Source organism: Ammodytes marinus, assembly GCF_949987685.1.
Source record: "Ammodytes marinus genome assembly, chromosome: 4".
NCBI classification, from domain to species: Eukaryota; Metazoa; Chordata; class Actinopteri; order Uranoscopiformes; family Ammodytidae; genus Ammodytes; species Ammodytes marinus.
In genome coordinates, this window is record NC_137233.1 from 7,926,250 (window position 1) to 7,944,834 (window position 18,585).

At 40.6% G+C, this 18,585-nt stretch overlaps 1 protein-coding gene across 1 annotated transcript in view; it reads right to left on the minus strand.

Moving 5' to 3' along the window:
- Positions 1 to 346: 346 nt before the first annotated feature.
- The window catches only part of kif5ab (kinesin family member 5A, b), a gene marked incomplete at both ends in the record, with an annotated part of 67,526 nt that continues 49,287 nt past the window's right edge, over positions 347 to 18,585 (minus strand). Inside the window, 13 exons of the mRNA XM_080026380.1 lie at positions 347 to 446; positions 1,287 to 1,314; positions 3,496 to 3,560; positions 4,627 to 4,894; positions 6,265 to 6,481; positions 8,380 to 8,484; positions 8,612 to 8,683; positions 8,770 to 8,830; positions 9,899 to 10,000; positions 11,457 to 11,566; positions 13,477 to 13,541; positions 15,408 to 15,525; positions 16,107 to 16,295. Coding sequence (XP_079882506.1) covers positions 347 to 446; positions 1,287 to 1,314; positions 3,496 to 3,560; positions 4,627 to 4,894; positions 6,265 to 6,481; positions 8,380 to 8,484; positions 8,612 to 8,683; positions 8,770 to 8,830; positions 9,899 to 10,000; positions 11,457 to 11,566; positions 13,477 to 13,541; positions 15,408 to 15,525; positions 16,107 to 16,295 — 1,500 coding nt within the window. The remainder of the gene's footprint in view (positions 447 to 1,286; positions 1,315 to 3,495; positions 3,561 to 4,626; positions 4,895 to 6,264; positions 6,482 to 8,379; positions 8,485 to 8,611; positions 8,684 to 8,769; positions 8,831 to 9,898; positions 10,001 to 11,456; positions 11,567 to 13,476; positions 13,542 to 15,407; positions 15,526 to 16,106; positions 16,296 to 18,585) is intronic.

Below are 18,585 nucleotides of genomic sequence, written 5' to 3' on the forward strand. Positions count from 1 at the left end.
TGTCGAGGCCAAAGCAGTTTCAAACTCAAACAACCTATCCGCAGCAATCTTTGTTGTTTACTATCACGGTTTCGACGGTGCATGCCCAGCACTGTCATCATCCGGTTACGTCTGCCCCAGAGCCCCATACATAGGGCTATGGCCCGCCCATATCAGATAGAACTATTTGATTGGCAGGTCGGAATTTTCCGACATAGTTAATGAGCCTCAATGGATCGTGTCCAGACCAACAGGCTGAGCAAATGTAAACTTGTCAGCGGCACGTCTGGATTTCCAGGCTAGTAATCTGTAGCAAATCAATTGAAGAGTTGCTCTGTCTGTCAGTGTTCTTACCTGCTCTGGACTATTAGCTGGCTGAAGTCTCGGGCTGCAGACTGTAGTGTTTGGCTGGGTCCTGATTATCACAGATGTCTGTTCTGGAACCAGAATTCACATTCAGACACATGCTACTCCGACACAACCAGTCGCCAGATGATTTATCAGCAGCAGCAGCCGCAACCACGGCAACAGCAGCAGCAGCAGCAGGAGCAGTAGCAGTGACGGCAACAAGGGGGCAGCGGTGGAGCAGAGAGACACACAGCAGGGAGGGGAGCACACCATTGACGTTACAGTAATTGGTCTCAAAGCACAGTGGGGGATCAGTGCATGCACTGTAAATGTGACAGTGCCATACTTTGACGTGTCATTTCTACCCATAATTGACTATAATCAAACATTAAAGGCGCAGTCAGTGATTCTAGAGATTTTTTTTTTGTCAAAATAAGTGGTTATCTTCTTATCGTCCGCTACCTATCTGTACCGTGTGTGCGCTGGAAAAAATCCCAGTTTTAATATACTGCCAAGGCTCTGTAAACGTGCATGTTGCTAGCTTTGGTGGGCCCCCTTTGTTGCAGAGCCTAGGCTGTGTATTTTTTCAGAACACACACAGTACGGACAGGTAGCAGATAATCATAAGATACTCACTGATTTTGACAAAGTTATTTTGTCAACAAACGTTCTCCAGAAACGCAGACTCCACCTATACGTGAATTGTGTGTAGCTCTGTCATCTATTCTGAAATTGGCAACTGATTAAAAGCCTATTAAAAGTAAATAATTTAATAACTTCCATACTGTTGTTAGCCTATCATAGTCAGTCAGTCAAAAATAAACCCTAAAATAAATACGCCTCTACCAAATCCTACACAAGTAACATTGTCTGCACTGAACATTGAAGACATTGCAGGAAGACAGCAGCACATAGCAGGGGGTGTTTTGCAGCGATCAAAGATGGTGCAGCAGCCTTACCTGTTGTCATTGATATCTGTGGTGTTTCCTGCGGACAGAAAGAGGTGCATAAGGAGGCAGGCAGGTGCACAGTGAGAGGGGGTGGGGTGGTGTGTGTAAATTAGGGGAAGAAGTGGGTTTGTCACGGACACAATTGGGTTGAATTGAACAGCCCCACAGCCATTGAAGATGGATGACTTTGGAACAAATAGTGTTGGGACCCAGACAAAAGTCCCGATCTATAAATGACTTAATGAATAAGGTGTTCTAAAACAACCCAGGAGCGTGTTTACTCGTCTGGCCACCTCAAAGACACAAAAGCATCACTTTTTCTACAAGTCAGGCCAACTTACTGTAAACTGTGTATTCAAGTTAAAGGGTTATCATTTTTCTGATGAGGACTGTCTTACTTCTAACCCCTATTGCAGCGCTTGTACATTACTAGTACAGCTCACAATAACAAAAAAAGCCTCACTCAACCAACCAGAGATCTTCCTTGCATTAAAGTACATATAACCGTCTTTACAGGTAGACCAATAGTGCCAAAGAAGTTGCAGTGCCTATATCGCTGCAACATTCTGTGGGATTCGAAAAACTGCATTCATTTTTTAACAGCGAGCGCTATATCAACAGTCCTGCTACTATACACAGGAGCTAATGTATCACACCAATCCTTAAAGGCCACTGCTCTTCATAAACTATCCTGGCTGGGATTCAGCTCAACAAAATATTTACCCGGATATTTATGTGACACCCGGACATATCAGGAGGTTTCAGCTGTCTCCAGCCATTGAGAAGTATGTGGGTTCATTCACCATTATTCATGGAGGTACGGTTTACTTAATGTGTGTGCTCTGCGCTTCAACCTGATGAGTTGGCCTTTTTTATCAAGGGGACCACATGCTTGACTGAATGTTAAGGCTGCTCAGTTTAAATCTTTGTCCTAGAAATGTGACAGTTAAATAAATATCTTCAAGGCCACCACGGAGCATACTAAAAATAAAGAGAAAATGTGAGACACTTTACGGTACAGGTCTTGTAGAAGTTTTTACACTTTCCAGTACGCTCGTATTGAAATTCATTCCGCCGAGCAGAATGATATCCCAGAGGGAAAACGACTTGTCATGGACCAGAAGGGAATTTCCCTTCAAGTTTGACTACAGAATACATTACAGCGTTCTCATTTCAAATGTAAATTTTGAGGAACATATGATATCGAAAATAAGTTAGATACAAAAATAACTAATGCCATCTGTAACAGTACATGTGTTTACAAATCTGAACAGATGAATCATTTGAAAAGCTGCCAGTATTGAGTGTAAATAACAGTGTTTTTTCCCATGTTGGCAGGGTTAGAAACCCCTCTGAAACAGCATTACAAGATTCAATTCTTGATTGGATATCTGTTATATAATTACAGGCCGGTAATGTCGCAGCGTATTGATATATTGGCTCTAACCCCCATGTCCGACTTGTATTGATATTCCTGCAGAATAGACGTGGGTGTGTGGTGTTGTAACACAACTCTACAGCTGTCTTCAGTGGGTCAGGGGCTGAGGTGGGCACTCAGCCTGTCCTGCCGGGCTTTCTGTCTGGCTGACTAATGACACTGCAAGCCTAATCTATCTCCTCCAGAGTCTGTTGCTGATGGGAGCAGACACACAAACAGACACACACATACACACACACACACACACGCACACACACACACACACACACACACACACACACAAGCACACACACACACACACACACACACACACACACACACACACACACACACACACACACACACACACACACACACACACACACACACACACACACACACACACACACACACACAAGCACAAAAAGGCTCAAATAGCAGTGGCAGCAGTGTCCTTTAAAGAGAATAGGACTTTCTTTTCAAAAACTGTTGACCGACACGGAAACCATCCTCCAAAATGGCTAAGACCACCAACCCATTAAAAGGGCAAGAAAGAAAGAAAAATTACAAACAGCGGGCAGAATTGTTATCATAGCAGCAAGGCAATCTCTGTAAACTGCTTTTAACAGCCTCCTCTTTGTGAGAGTATATAAACATTCACAAATAATGGCTGGTATCATAGCTTTAATGGCGAACACTTAAAAAACTGTCACCATAAAAAGTTCATTTAGCCCCTGCTGGTGGTGTTGATCATAATATTTCTCATTATTTTAAAAGACTGCATCCAAGCATGGGGCTCACCATTTTCTGAGTCAAGCATTTCTGTTGTGTTGTTGTCCGCTTTGGTCGCTGGTTCAGCTGGAAGCCTGCAAACAGGAGATAGAGATGTTTATGTAAATGTGACTGTGTTCTTCATCTTTGGTCTTTGATAAATGGTCTCTGAGTCAAAGAAGATGAATTTTTTTTTCAAAAAAATAAAGATGTAGGCACTCACTTGGCAGCAAAATAGTAAATCAAATGTCATATCAGTCAAGACAAAATGCTTGTGTTGTGAGCGTACGTTACAAAGATTTAACCTTTAAAAAGCTTCTTTAAAAGCGTAGTAATAGAATACAGAACACAGATTATATTATTATTATTATATAATATTATACTGTGGGATTGTAGTTAACAGACACAAACAGACGTAAATTAACTTCGCTCAGAGTATGAAAATTCATTATTGACCTTTGAAATAGAAGTTTAACAAGATGATATCGACTCTGATGCATTCAAATGCATTTCATGGTCAGCAGAATGGTGAACTGCAGTGGATAGATCTCGAAGCTATACAGTGGACTTTGAGTTCAAATTCTTTGATCAAACAATGTGGTCAATAGAGCATTAAAAAAAGCTAATGAGTGAATGTGGGGTCAAGATCATTTTCAAGATCAAGAGAGTGAGATGTGGTTGAAATAATAGCAGTCCAAAATATTATGTAAAAAAGATGTTGTGTCATGACAACATGCAATATGTCACTCCATGATGTTAAATGACTGATTCTACCACATGCAAATGTTTTTTAACAGAAATAGATTTATTACATTTTCAAAGATAACATGCACATTCATTTAGACATATACTATTCTACACATAAAAACAAATCATAAACAGTCAAAGTACATGCAAATAAAAAAAATATATATATAAATAATTTCAACCTGCATTTCTTATATGGATGTTATGATCAGTAATATTACACTGCCATCAGATGACAATTTCAAGTACTAAGCAAACAAATTGCTTGGTGACTTTCAAGGAATCCTAAACATTTTCCCCATATTTTGAAGAAGATCTGTATTTTCCCCTTTGAGGCATAGCCTATGTTAGTTTTTCCATGTCTTAACAGAAGGAGTGACTTTTAAACCAGTGCTAAATGGGGTTTTTACTCACACGTTGTTCTGAGGGTCGTTGTCGTGTGATTGGTGGGTTTGGGGTTCCAGGTGTTTTGCGGGGCTGTTCTGGTTGGAGTTGGTCTCAGGTAATCTGGGCTCAGGCTCTGCTGCTACAGGAGCCATGGGAGCAGCTGCTGCTTCCTGCTGGTTGCTGTTGTGAGAATCAGCTTTTCGGAAGGCGACGGGATGTTCGCTGTAGCCCCGAATGTAGAAGTGATTAGTGGTGGGAGAGCACGGCGGGTAGTGACCGGGACGCACAGGCTTGGCTGTTGGTGATAAAACACAAGTGATCTATTGACTGAGCCATTCATCCAGAAAAGACAAGAAAACATCATGTTTATATCCGTCCCCCCGCCCCCCAAAGTGTCAGCAATACACTGTGGTCTACAGCACTAGATAATAACATTTGAATGGGACTGGAACACTGACAATATATTGAAGTCCTCAAATAAAATAAAAATTGCATTGGTTTTGTCTGCTACAGAAGAAATGCCTGTTCTGTGATGTACATGGAATCCATTCACACATTGACACATTCACCTTTATAATTATTATATAAACATTCCTGGCTTTGTACTAAATGACCTGTCCGTCTGTAACCTCTGTACTGTTGTTGTCTTACAGGTCTCTCTTGAAAATGAAACCCCGTCTCTCAAAGAGATAACCCGTATAAATAAAGGTTAAATAAAAAAATAAATTGAAGAAAAAACGGTTGACATTATTTATAGCTAATTTTCTCACTGCAGCATGTGCGTCACTGGTGTTGTTCACGCAGAATCAAAACACAGTGTGAGTGCAATTATCCGTTTCACTGCTTTCCTAATTGTTCGTCTCTCTGCAGAGCGTGCTACATTGTGTACATTCCTTAATTGCAAAATATTCCAGCCAACCGTCACAAATAATCTACTAACTATGAATGTTTTCAAAACATATCCTTGTGAAAATCAGCCTCTGCACTTTCAGCTTCTTTGTATGGAACAACACTGGTGGCAATAAACTGTTTTGCAGCTCGTCCACGCATGAAGAGGAGGTGAATGTATATATGGTTTTTACGATAAGGGAACGGAAGGGGATGACAGATTATGGAGCATGACAGAAGCAAATCCAACCATGTGTGTTACCTGTTAGGAAATCACACGGCAGAAGAAAAAAAAAATCTTTCCATTGCCGCACTGCAGAAGCAAGTATCAGCTAAAATGAAATGTGGAGGATATGTGTACACTGAGAAGTAAGGTTGTGGAGATGGTTGATTTATCTTGTGTGTGTGTGTGTGTGTGTGTGTGTGTGTGTGTGTGTGTGTGTGTGTGTGTGTGTGTGTGTGCGCGTCTGCGTGCGTGCCTGTGTGATCTGATTGTGAACTGAATTGCGAGAATTATAAGAAAGCAATTCACGTCCTAAACCGAAATGCAGTAATAACACTAGAATATTGCACGTTAATACCCCTACAGATCAGATATTTAATGGATGTACGGATGTGATGGATCACTGCCTTTACCTACAGATTAGAAGATACTGCTTTGTTATCATCGTTTTAATCCGATCACACAGCTTTTACTGAAATGACACAAATGGGGCTGTGTAGTGCGTAGATGGTGGTGAAATAGCTGAATCTCTATAAGCGAGTTGCATGTGTTACCTATCAGTGCAGCATGGGGCCTGCGGAATGGATGGCGAGTTCTCATGACATCCTTAATGCGCTCCACTTCCTCCTGGTAGCGGTGGCGGTCCGTCATGGCTCCCTCCTTGGCCTCCTTCAGCGCGCCCTCCAGAGCCTTGACCCGCTCAGCCGTAGACCGCAGACGCTTCTCCAGCTTTGGAAGCTCACAGCGAAGATCTGCATTGTCACGTACCAGCTGTCACACACACACACACACACACACACACACACACACACACACACAGGGACATATGCCCAGGGGTTGACGGAACATGCCAAATGAACATACGTACAACACTTTATCTACTATATGGAATACTTCTACGTGTACAGGTATGTTTGAAGAATTTTCAATAAAGTTAATAGAAAAAAATCTATTAAGAAAAAGGAAAAAAGACATTTGATTGGTACCAATAATCCCAGACAGTAAATATTATGACTGAACTAATACTATGATTCCACTCCTCTGATGCAAATTTCTCCATAAATGTTTTGACCAACAAAACACCAGAGTTTGACACAATAATAATCTGATCCCTGCAAATTAGTACGTTTATAGGAACAATCCGTGTTAATGACTATTACTGTAAAAACGTGACAAAAGCCAATCCTGGCGTATAATGTAAAACAAGAATACTTGTGGTTAATGGTCTGTTTTATGGTTAATCCCAAATCCATGTGTAGATGTGTATTGATTTTAAAATTGCTGTACGCAGCATGTGTGTGGGGGGAAAGTAAGCGGGACAAATCCAATGACTAAGCACCTTAAACACTGAGTCTGCTGCTACGTGATCATGCAAACTAATGCACACCCTGCAGAGATATTGAGTATGAGACATGAGGGTTTAGCAAAGGTTTCAGGAACCTGCGGCCAGGGCAGTAAGATTAATATCTGGTGGTGAGTCATTTTCAGAGGAAAAAGCTAAAAAAATAAAAATAAATGGTGGCTGGATTGCCTCAGGAGGTAATTGATGTGATACGAGTAGTCCTGACAACTCTGTATGTGTGCTGATTTAAATTGATGGATGGAAAAGCAGACTTTACTATATCTGTACAGGGGCAGAGCAACTCATTCATAGGCCGGGTAGCACTGTCCACTGCCTGTCCCTCGGAGCCTTATCGCTGTCCAACGGGAGCTAGCTGATTTATGTGGATTGCTTTCATCTTCCTTTCCAACAGTATCAGCAGGTGGTGGTGGATGGGAGTGAGTCTCCCAGAAGCCACTTTGGGATTGGGTTTTGGGCCTGACAAACTGCTGCAGTGCAGAGCCGCTCTCACAGATCTGCCAGTTTTTAGAATGTGTGCCAGTCCGCAGAACATTTAGCACATTAACACTCGGCCCACTGCTTCATCCAGTCCATTTAGGTATATGAAAGAATGATGAAAAGTAAGTGTGTGTGTGTGTGTGTGTGTGTGTGTGTGTGTGTGTGTGTGTGTGTGTGCTTGTGTGTTTTAAGCACAAGTTTGCCTTTGAGAGTGTCCGCCTTCTGCATCATCCAGTCCATTTAGGTATATGAAAGATAGCTGTTAAGTGTGTTTGTGTGTGTGTGTGTGTGTGTGTGTGTGTGTGTGTGTGTGTGTGTGTGTGTGTGCGTGCGTGAGTGCATGTGTGCTTTATGAACAGCTTGAGTGTCAGCTTCAGAGGGGATAAAGACAGAGTGTGTTTTAGTGCACCTGCATTATGAATTCATTTGTGTATAACATCGTATTAACTGTTTTATACTGTGTGGTTTCATTCCATGAAGGTGGAATGGTTAAATGCCTCCTGCTGCTCTGCTCTTAAGGAGACTTCCATGTGAAGTTGCTGCAGGGAGATGATGGTGCTTATGTGACTTCTGGACACAGGATAGAGAGAGGGAGAAATGACAAACTGCGCACACTGCTCTGTATTTTTAATTTGGCTCACTCTACAGTCCTCCTTTTATAGGCCATCCAGCAAAATCACTTCTGCGTTACTGCTGTGCCACGGCACAATTGAGAATCAGGCTTGCAGGCGATTGAAAAAAGTTAAAAAAAATGTGTGGACAGGCAACATTTTATTTTCAGTCTACTTCACTATGATTTATTGTTCTATATCTGCGGCTGTATGGCTACCTGTTTGTGAACTTTTGTAAGCTGGTCCAGGTTGTTTTCAAGAAAGGAAATTTTCTGCTTCTGGGTGATATATCCCCCGCTCGCATCGGGCTCCATCGCTGCACTCTGTAGAAAGAAAACAAACACACCATCATCGCAAATGCTGCAATATCAAAAAGTAATTTGCATGTAGAACAGGTAAAGCCAAATGTAATTTATTTAAAGCTTTTAAGGTAAGTTGGGTCTGCCTTACCTTTCTAACGCGAGCCGTGAGGTCTTGAACAAAGAGCTTGCGTAGGTTGTGGAGGGTGTAGAGCTCCCGAGACTTGGAAATAGTTCAGTTCAAACAGTTAGATAGTATTTATTTAGTGGATGGGTTGGAGCCAAGTGAATTGTGGCATAATAACTTACCACAGTCTCTTCCAGCCCTTTGAGGTCCTGCTTTGACTGCTCATGTCGCTCATGGAGAAACCTATACATAAGACACGAGGAGAGATAGAAAAATTCCAGCTTAACTTCTGTTTTCTTTATCCCAAATTAGTACTACACCCTTGTCAGAATAACTCATGAATAAACATCAAACGCAGTGTGAAGAGGTTGTCCCACTCATGGCTGTTACCCAGCTGTCTTCTGATGCAATGCGCTGCAAAGGTCAGTGCAGAAAAAGGCATATTAGCAGCCAGCTGCCACCTTTTCCCAAAAGTCCATAATGGAGATGCAACGATAGTAACACATAATGAAAGACACCAAGAGATAAAAGAGGCAGAGAGAGGTTAACAAAGTGTAAGCCCCCAGATAATTTAAAGGTGGACTCAGCGATTCTGGAGAATGCTCGTTGTCAAATCACTTTATGTCAAAATCAGTGAACTAAAATGTGTGCACTATAAAAGAAGATGTTCAATCACAGCCTAGGCTCTGAAAATGGGCATATTCCTAGTTAAAGCTGGGGTGGAGGATTTGGGGGGAAAATGGCAGTTGGGATAGAGATTCAAATTCAAATACCTCAACCGCTCCACTTGTTCTCTTTGGTCCCTCCCTGACACGCTCTACACACCAACAAAGTCGTGCCAAAGTCAATGGACAGTCCCAACAGCCAATAAGAACAGAGAATCGGAGCCTCGCTCTGATTGGCCAAAGTGTACAGCTCATGTTAACTTTGATCAATCAAATACCCCAGCTTTAACATACCAGTTTACAGAGCCTAGGCTGTGTATTTACACCAGACGTATTTTAGCAGATCGTGAGGAGATATTCACTGATTTTGACAACAAGCTTTCTCCAGAATCGCTTACTCCACCTTTAAGCCACAAATAGTATGACTGCCCTACTCTACAGAGAGAGAGAAAGAGACACATGCTATAAATAAGATGGACGTCAGGGCTGCAGCGAGGGGAGGAAAATATATAGACAAAAAGGAAGACAAATGACAGAGAGAAGACGTAGGAAGATGTGAATGGAGAGAGGCAGCCCCAGCCCCCATGCCTCCATATGGTGGAGTGTTTGAATGCGGGCCAGGAGACAGTAAAGCAGACAGACTCACTTCAGCTCCTCAAGCTGCCGGCTCTTGTGATGCTCCTGGCTCCTCAGACGATCATAGTCACAGTGCAGTTGCTCCAGCTCCAGCTGCTGCGTCTGGTTACAACTGAAACAAAATGGTGAACAAAGAGCTCACTAAGAGATTCAATGGAATTCAATGGACAGGTTCAAAATATTGGTATATTGATAGTGGGTGGGCATGTCAATGTGGAAGTAAAGTTGTGGTGACACTAATATACTCTAGCACAGCATGTCAATTGTTTGCTTGCTTCAAACGTTTGTTCAGAAGGAAATGTTAATGTAACAGTAGTACTAAATATCTCTTACCTGTTTCTCTGTTTCATTGACAATGTGTTAGTATTCATGCAATGTTGAATGTCTTGTTTTGTTTTATCTTTTGCGTGGACCCCCAGGAAGAATAGTTAGAATAACTAATGGGGATTATGGAGGTGTTCTTCTTCACTAAGTCCGAGGAGGAGTAAAGCTCTCTAGCACAGAGGCATGCACGGACTTTCAAAGAGGCAAGATGAGGCACAATTTAATGACTTTTATTACCTAAAAGCCAAGGCTAACATTTCGGCTGAACACAGGGGTACCTGAGAGTCCAAAGTTGAAGCATCTAAAGTGCCATTGAGGTTCACACACATCCTTGTAATTAAAAAAAATAAGGGCACTTTGAAAAAGGGTGCATGGACCCTAACTCTTAAACAATTTTTGACTTCTCCTTTTCTGATCATTGAATCTTAGAAGAACATTTATTGCATCCCCACGTTTCCTACTTCACAGATCTAAAGGGCCACTCTGCTCCTATTTTAGAAGCGTTCGACCTCACTGGCAGCCATTTACACATCCCTCCAAACCATCCATCTGTTTCAAGCTGCTTATTCAAATCAGGCTATACCAGTGGGATGAGCAGCCCAACCCCGAAACCTCTTTTTATTCCCAATTCTCTGCAGCTGCTCCTAAGGTTTAACCAGACAGTCCCAGACCGGCTGGAGAATGTACTTCAAGCCTGCCCTATACAGTCTCCTCCTTGACAGTCACACTATAGGTACAGAACATTTTCAAAATATGGGCACCCTGAAGCGGCCCCTTGATTTATAAAGAGCCTTAACCAGCCCAGTGGCAGCAAGCTTCACTTAAATCCTCCCACTCTGCAGTTTTCCTTACCATATCAAGCACCCACCCATATTGATTTCAGCTAGAGCAAAGCTTAAGACTTTCTTGAGAACTCAACTACTGAGACCATGTGTAACCAATTTTGACATTTCCACCCAGACAGCTTACAGAGTGGGGAAGCTGCCTGTGCTTTTGGAACAACATGACCTGCTTTGTTTAATGCCACACAGTCAAGTCTCTGAGATTGAAGTAAATATACCTTTCTCCATGACATACTTATATTGTTGTACACTTTGGTGCATTGATGTATGTGCTTACAAAAACTCCCGTACTTCTATTTGTATACTTGTGTGTAGAAGATACACATTTCTAAAGTGGACTCTTGATTAAGAAAGCCGATTTAGTATAGAAGTGGATGTGTAGAATAACAATGAAGCACTGACTCAGTCAAGTCATCAATGGTCCTCTGCTTTTCATTGATCTCGTCTCGCAGGCGTCCGAGCTGTTTGCTGTGCGACTCACGGTGTGACTCCATCTGCTGCTCCAGAGCCCTCTGAGGTACGGGGGGGCGAGAGACATTTATAATGAGACAGAGAGGACAGAGAGAGAGAGAAAGAGAGAGAGAGAGAAAATCTACCAAGAGACGGGAACAAAAGGATAACAAAATGGCTAAATGACAGGAGAGGATAGAATTACACACACCAGTGCACATGTGGACATAGAAGGCCATGTGGGCATTGGACACACACACACACACACACACACACACACACACACACACACACACACACACACACACACACACACACACACACACACACACACAGAGTCACCCTTACGTTCACACATGACAGGCTGACACTGAATATGAAGACAGAAATGGCTAATGAGACCAGATCTTGTCCCACACAAAAACACCCAGTGACATGCAGGAGCACACTCATGGACATGTGCACAAGTACAGGAATAAAATGACAAACAACAAATACTCCCTGCTCTGTAGGAGTGATAAGCAGCTGAGAAAATGCACGTCACATGTTTACTTTGAGGCTTGATCACCAACTGGGCAAAGCTGGCTAAAGCCCAGCAGTCCCACACATCCTTTGGTTCATTGTGTGAGATAACTTGCAAATTAGTTTAGGAAAAGCTGCCCTAAAATACAACATCAACTGCGGCCTGCATTGTTGCATAATCCTGTTATGTTCTCCCTGTCTTGTATCAAAATATATTTTTAACAGCTTTATTATATTGCGCTCACATGATGCATTTTTACTAACTTGGCATGGAGAAAACCTTAGTAAAAGCCTGGTAGTATTCCACTATACCAGTGCTTCTCAAATGGTGGGGCGCCGTGAGTTGTCAGGGGGGTGGGGGGGGGGGCGCGGGTGGCCTTGATTTCCAACTGACCAAAAAAATAAAATTGTGCCAGCAAGCGATGTGTGCTTGTGTATGGACATAACCGCACAAAAGGCCGCGATTTGCAGTAAATAAATGTCCACGTGTCTCCAAGTGTCTCTGTAGGCTATTTAAAAATAAATCAAGCGAGTAGACTAATAATAACATTAATTAATTATTAATGCTTATATCGCATCACGGAAGGCATATTGACCTATAATAATAAAAAAACACCACCTTAACTATGTTTACAGTTTAAAAATGTTTTGAATGAAATGCAAACCTCAGTTAATCATTTGCTCTTGTTTCTCTGTCCTGAGATTCACACAGACTGAGCAGTCTTGTTTAAATGTTACAAATTGAGCTAATAAACTGAACTTCGATTTCTTTTTAAGTTGCTGCAGAAGTTATATCAGCTAATTTTATAATCTAACATCTAATTTGATAATAAGGTGATTGTATGCAGAATGCTCTTGCCAGAAACTTATACAGTGGTTTTGTACAGATAAATAAATAAATATTAGCAGGTTCTCAACAGTATTTCAATTTAGGGGGGGGGGGCCGAAAAAAATTCTGAAAAAAATAATAATTGAGAAGCACTGCACTATACAGTTTTCTTTCTGGATTTCTGTGCAAAATATAATGAAGCTGCTGTGTGTGATGGGACTTAACAGAGGCCAGAAATTATTGAAGTTTGTGCTGAAAGAACTTGTCTATTAGTTCATTTTAAAAACACAAATGTAGAACAATCGGTTTCCAGTGTCTCAGATGTGAGAATTTTGTTGCACTATATAGTGAATATCTTTGGATTTTCGGACTGTTCCTGTATCACGTTAGCCTCTAGGAAACTGTGATGGGTACTTTATACAATTATTAACTTAATTAAAGAAATAGCCTTTGAGAAATATACTTATTTGTTAATCATGTCATGAGAATAACTGTTACTTTCAGCCATGGTTTACATATGCACAAGCACAGACACAGAATGCTGACATGCAGTTAGCTGAGGGCTGCTGCATGTTATTAAAGGTCACTACCATTAGCTGCTCAAACTGACGTCATGGTTACCTTTATATCACAGGAATCCAGGGCGGACGTGTGATTCTCCCCTCTGGTCACCAGCGCCATGCTCTCTGAAAACACACACACACACACACACACACACACACACACACACACGTATGTAGATGATGACATATGACAGTGACCTGACATTGACATCGCAGCAGTACTGTCGCTTGACGTTGACAGTGAGGTCAGCCTGAGCTACTGTATGCATTGCCTGCGGTGTTAGTGTTATAATAACCGTTATTAGAAATGACAGCTGTTGTGTCATGCCATTGTGATCTGTTGGTGCCTCACTGCTGTTCCTAGTGTCTGTTGATGAAGTTACAACGTCCTCTGCCTCACACCAGACTGTGAGATCGAATCCAACTGAGGCACTTAGTATTTATTTACTTCTGTAATGACTGGAGGACAGCGTGGCCGGGGCGTGGAGCAAGTCCAAAATTGATTTACTTGCCCTGAAATCCACTAGTTATTTAATACGGTTCTGTGGGACTCCTCGGGAAGAATGATTTTCATTGCCTCTAGCATGATTTGTGAATTGTGACAGCGTGCTGGGAGAATCTATCTACAGTGAGCTGGATCTCACACAAATTTCAAATGTGTCATTAATCTATTTGTCCCGGCGCTGGCAATTGTTTGTGGAGCCTCAGCTGTTCATCAGTGTTTACCCTTGTTATTCTTTCACTTGACAGGATAGAAAGACCTCTGGCACGGACTTAAACTCTCCATTGATGCCAATAAAATTGTTTTAAGTGAGGACGGCATTTCTCTCCATCCCAGTTATGTGGAGCTGAAATGCAGTGACAGACTTTGTTTTTAATGTTCTACTTTGTCCGGAGATGATTTTGTTTGACTGCGTCAGAACATTTCACTTTATATATGGCGTTTCAAGTCAGCGATTTAGCACAATTTACAATGTAGATCAATTTAAATGTTGTCCCTAACTGTGCAGTTAGTAAGAATGTCTCACAGTATATTAGTCCCTTGAGCACAATGTCATATTAAGCATGTGTGCTTCTATTGGACAACTATTCTACTTTAAAGCAGCAGTATTTTGGTTTTTATTGGGCAAAGATCTGTTTTGCTGACTATTTGACAATATTGATTGAATCCTTCCCTGGAGCCTTGTGTTTTTTCCTGATTTATCAACCATACTTTTGTTGTTTTGCTTGGCTGACCGTATTGACATTTTCCTCCTTCACCTCAGAGTCCAAATAATATTAAACCTTATGCTCCTGGTTTGTTATTTTGATCACGTAGGTAAAATATCTCAACCTGAACCCTGGGGCAAAGGCACTTTTATTACAAAATACAATAGCTGTACACATTATACGTGCTGCAGCGACTATGTTTGTGCAATATTGATCCTCAACCTCAACCTGACAGTGTATTTCAACATTTCTAAGGATGTATGATTACTAGGCTAATATTATGCATTAACTGCAACTGTTGTGTCTTTTTTTGTCTATTGATGGCAATGTCAGTCTGTCTGTCTTTCAGTCCAGATTGAATATCTCAACAACTTTTGAACAGTTTAATATGAAAAGTTATAAAGACAATCGTGATGCCTAGAGCATTACTCCTTATGACTTTCTGTTGATGTAATTTTGCCCCCTTGACTTTTCCCCCAGCAATACCAGCAGTTCCAAAGTTATCCTATGAAATATATCTGTGAAATATGTAATACATATCTGCTTGATGGATTGGCACCCATCATTTTGTAAAGACATTTATGGTTCCCTGACAAAGAATTTCCTCTGGAGCCATCACAAGGTTAAAATGTGTGTTTTTTCGTGAAATGTCTACTATATAGGACATTAAGTTCTCCAGTACTTAAACCTGTAGACCTTGAGTTTTTTAGTCTACTGTTGTACTTCATTGATGATGAATGTTTTTCTGTAAATGATAAAACTTGACACAAGTCTACCAACCTTGAGCTTGGACCTTGGCCAGCTCCTCGCTCAGACAGTCGTAGCTGTCCTCCAGTTGTCTCTTTTTCATCTCCATATTCTGCATGTAGTCCGTCAGAGAGCGGATCTTTGCCTCATGCTGAAAGTCACAACAGACGCACAAAGTATACTGATGAGTATAATGTCGTACTCAGTGTGTAATGATCTATGTTGAATGTGTGTGATCCTTTATAATAATAAACTGCATTTATAGAGCACTTTTCTTAACATTAGGGAATTTCATTTAAAAACCGACAAAGTTAAAACTCACATCATGACGCCTTTAATCAACCACATCAACGCGAAGAATACAAAACAGCCACAACAGAATCAGAACAGTTTTTACACTATAAGCTTGTGATGCAATAGATGCGTTATTGCCACAAGCTGTTAAGTGACATTTGGATCACACTGCTCTTCATTACGGTCATTAACATCGCACGAAGGCCTTCTTAAGTATGTGTGATATTCATTAGTCAGATGAAATGTAATGTGCTCCAACACTAAAAATGATTTATGACACAGAAATATCTATCTTGTGAAAAGCATGTTTATTCTAGATTTTATTTATAATGAATCTAAAATATACTGTATTGAAGTTTTGCTTTTTGAATTCAATTACAGAGAACGTTGCGTTGTTATTCAACATTTTTTAGATGCACCTGTACATCGGTGCCTCACCTGTGACACTAGAAGGTGGCAGGAGGACAGTTCCCTGCCTGTCTCCTCCATCTTGCGGTGACACTCCACCTGAAGGTTCTCAAGATGGCGGCAACGTTTCACCATGGACTTCACCTCCGACTTGATCTTACTGATGTACAGGCGAGCCACGGTGAACTCTTCCTCAATGGCCCCCGTGATCTCTGTGGGCTGGAGGCCAATGTGACAGAGAGGAGGAGAGAGAGAGACTGTTAAAAATGTTGCCTAGGATCTTTGTTTTAAGATTGAGTGTGGAACCTTCAAAGACAGCAGGGAAGTAAAAGTGCGATTGAAGCATCTTCGAAACTTTCGCTGGCATTTTATACGCACATCACTTAGGTTAACAGCATCATTTGGCAGACACTGTGACTCAAATGCTCTGAAGTAAACAGTGGAGGATGGGCACATACATCCACTTATACGAATCAATCTAATATTACAGCCAACTTGTTGTCAATGGATATATACTGTATATATACAGTATGGATGTTATATAAGGGAAATACATATACTGAGAACTACAATCTATAATGTATGGCTCTTCAGCAGGGAAATCATTATTAACAGCCATAAACACACAAAAATGTGTTTCAAATTGCTCATTGAGATACATACATTTCCACAGATGCTGAGTATCTTTGACTAAGTTAGAAAGATTTTTCTATAAAATGATGCATTTTAAATGTTCCACTCTGTCTTGAGTTTTTATATTTCACACCCACAGCCATGTCAGATTAGTTCCAATATCCCTTAACAACACCATCCAGTCACCAGAGTAGAACAGATTTTAAATTGCACATTTTACAAACACTTTCCATTTATATTTCCAGTGTTATTTGGAGTGGTGAAAGCTGGGCACATTAACTCTTCCTCCATTATTCTAAGCAATGTACTGCGTTTGGCGCACAGCCCACTGTCTCCGGTCAATGGGAGGTGTGTCCTGTCCATAGCTATCAGTTAATGGGTTATTGTGACAAGATACATCGTAAAGATTAGCCTCACAACAATTTGTAATCCTATCCAATTTTTCCATGTATCCCCTGGGCTACAAGTAACCTTGGCTGGAAATGGAAATCACTGTTCTGTGACAAAATTGGGAATTGTTTTTGGTCTCTGCCTATATGTCCAGACATGTTCAATATACAGTATATGCACATATATATTTATATTATGTAGGGCTCTAAGAACACAGTAAAAAAATTAAATAAAGAAAAACCTGTGAGCTACCATGTGCTATGGAAATTCCTTTGTAAGTGGATTTGATAATCATGGGGCAAGATCTGAATTAAAATAATAATCATAATAATTATAATAATAATAAAGTATAGCACTTTTCTTAACAATGTCACAAAGTAACAAACAAGATTAATTGAAAATAAAACATGAACGGAGGAATTTAAAACAGTAAAATAGATCAGATAAATATGAATAGAAACTGAATAAATAAAAGGGCACATCAGACATTACTAAAACCTCTCACAAAGAGCATTTTGAGAGAAGTTAGGGACTTGGTGTGTCTTAGTTCAGATGGTAAAGAGTTCCAGAGTGTGGGGTCTACTCTCTAACAGCAAAAGCTCAATCACCCTTCGTCACACACTGTGACCTGGGAATAGCCAGCAGGGCCCCATCCACCCATCTTAGAGTGTGAGGGGGTACATACCAGGATAATAAGTCAGCAATGTATTTTGGGGCATTTTAGGTCATTAAAGGCCTTTCAAAAATCAATAAGAAATCTAAAGGGGTGCCAGAGTAAGGAGGCGAGCACAGGGGTAATGTGTTCAAGCCTCTTTGTGCTGGTAATAAGTCGGTCAGCAGTGTTTTGTACCAACTGGTGAGGGTGGAGGAAGTTCTGGCTGATATCTGAGTAAAGTGCATTACAGAAGTCAAGTCGTGAATAAATGAAAGCATGTATAACTTTTAGAAAGTCTGCAAAAGGTTGGAAAATGAAATAATTCTAGAAATTATTTTCACAGAAATTGAAAGACAGATTGCTAAGGTTTGGACCAACAAAGCTGATGATGTTTAGGGGACCAAAACAGAATGACCACAGATTCATTGTCATTAAATTGTGACAAGAAACACACTAAAGAATAGAATCAAAAGCTATTTGTTATATCATTCAATTTTTACATGTACTGTATACCCTGGGCTTCAATTAACCTTAGTTGGAAATAACTGTTCCCGCTCATAAGAAGCGCCTTTTTATTTAATAATGTATTTATTGAGTTTAAAAAAACAAACAAAAAAAACAGACTTAATAAAATAAAATAAAATAGTACAATAAAAAGACTTATATAAAAAATATATATACACGCATACATGCATACCGACATATTACATTATAAGAAAAAGTATGTAAATGTACGCATACACACACATATAAATGCTTAGATAAATAATAAGTAAATAAAAAAATGTAATTTTAAAAAGGACATTCAATTGAAAAAAATAAAAAAGTAGG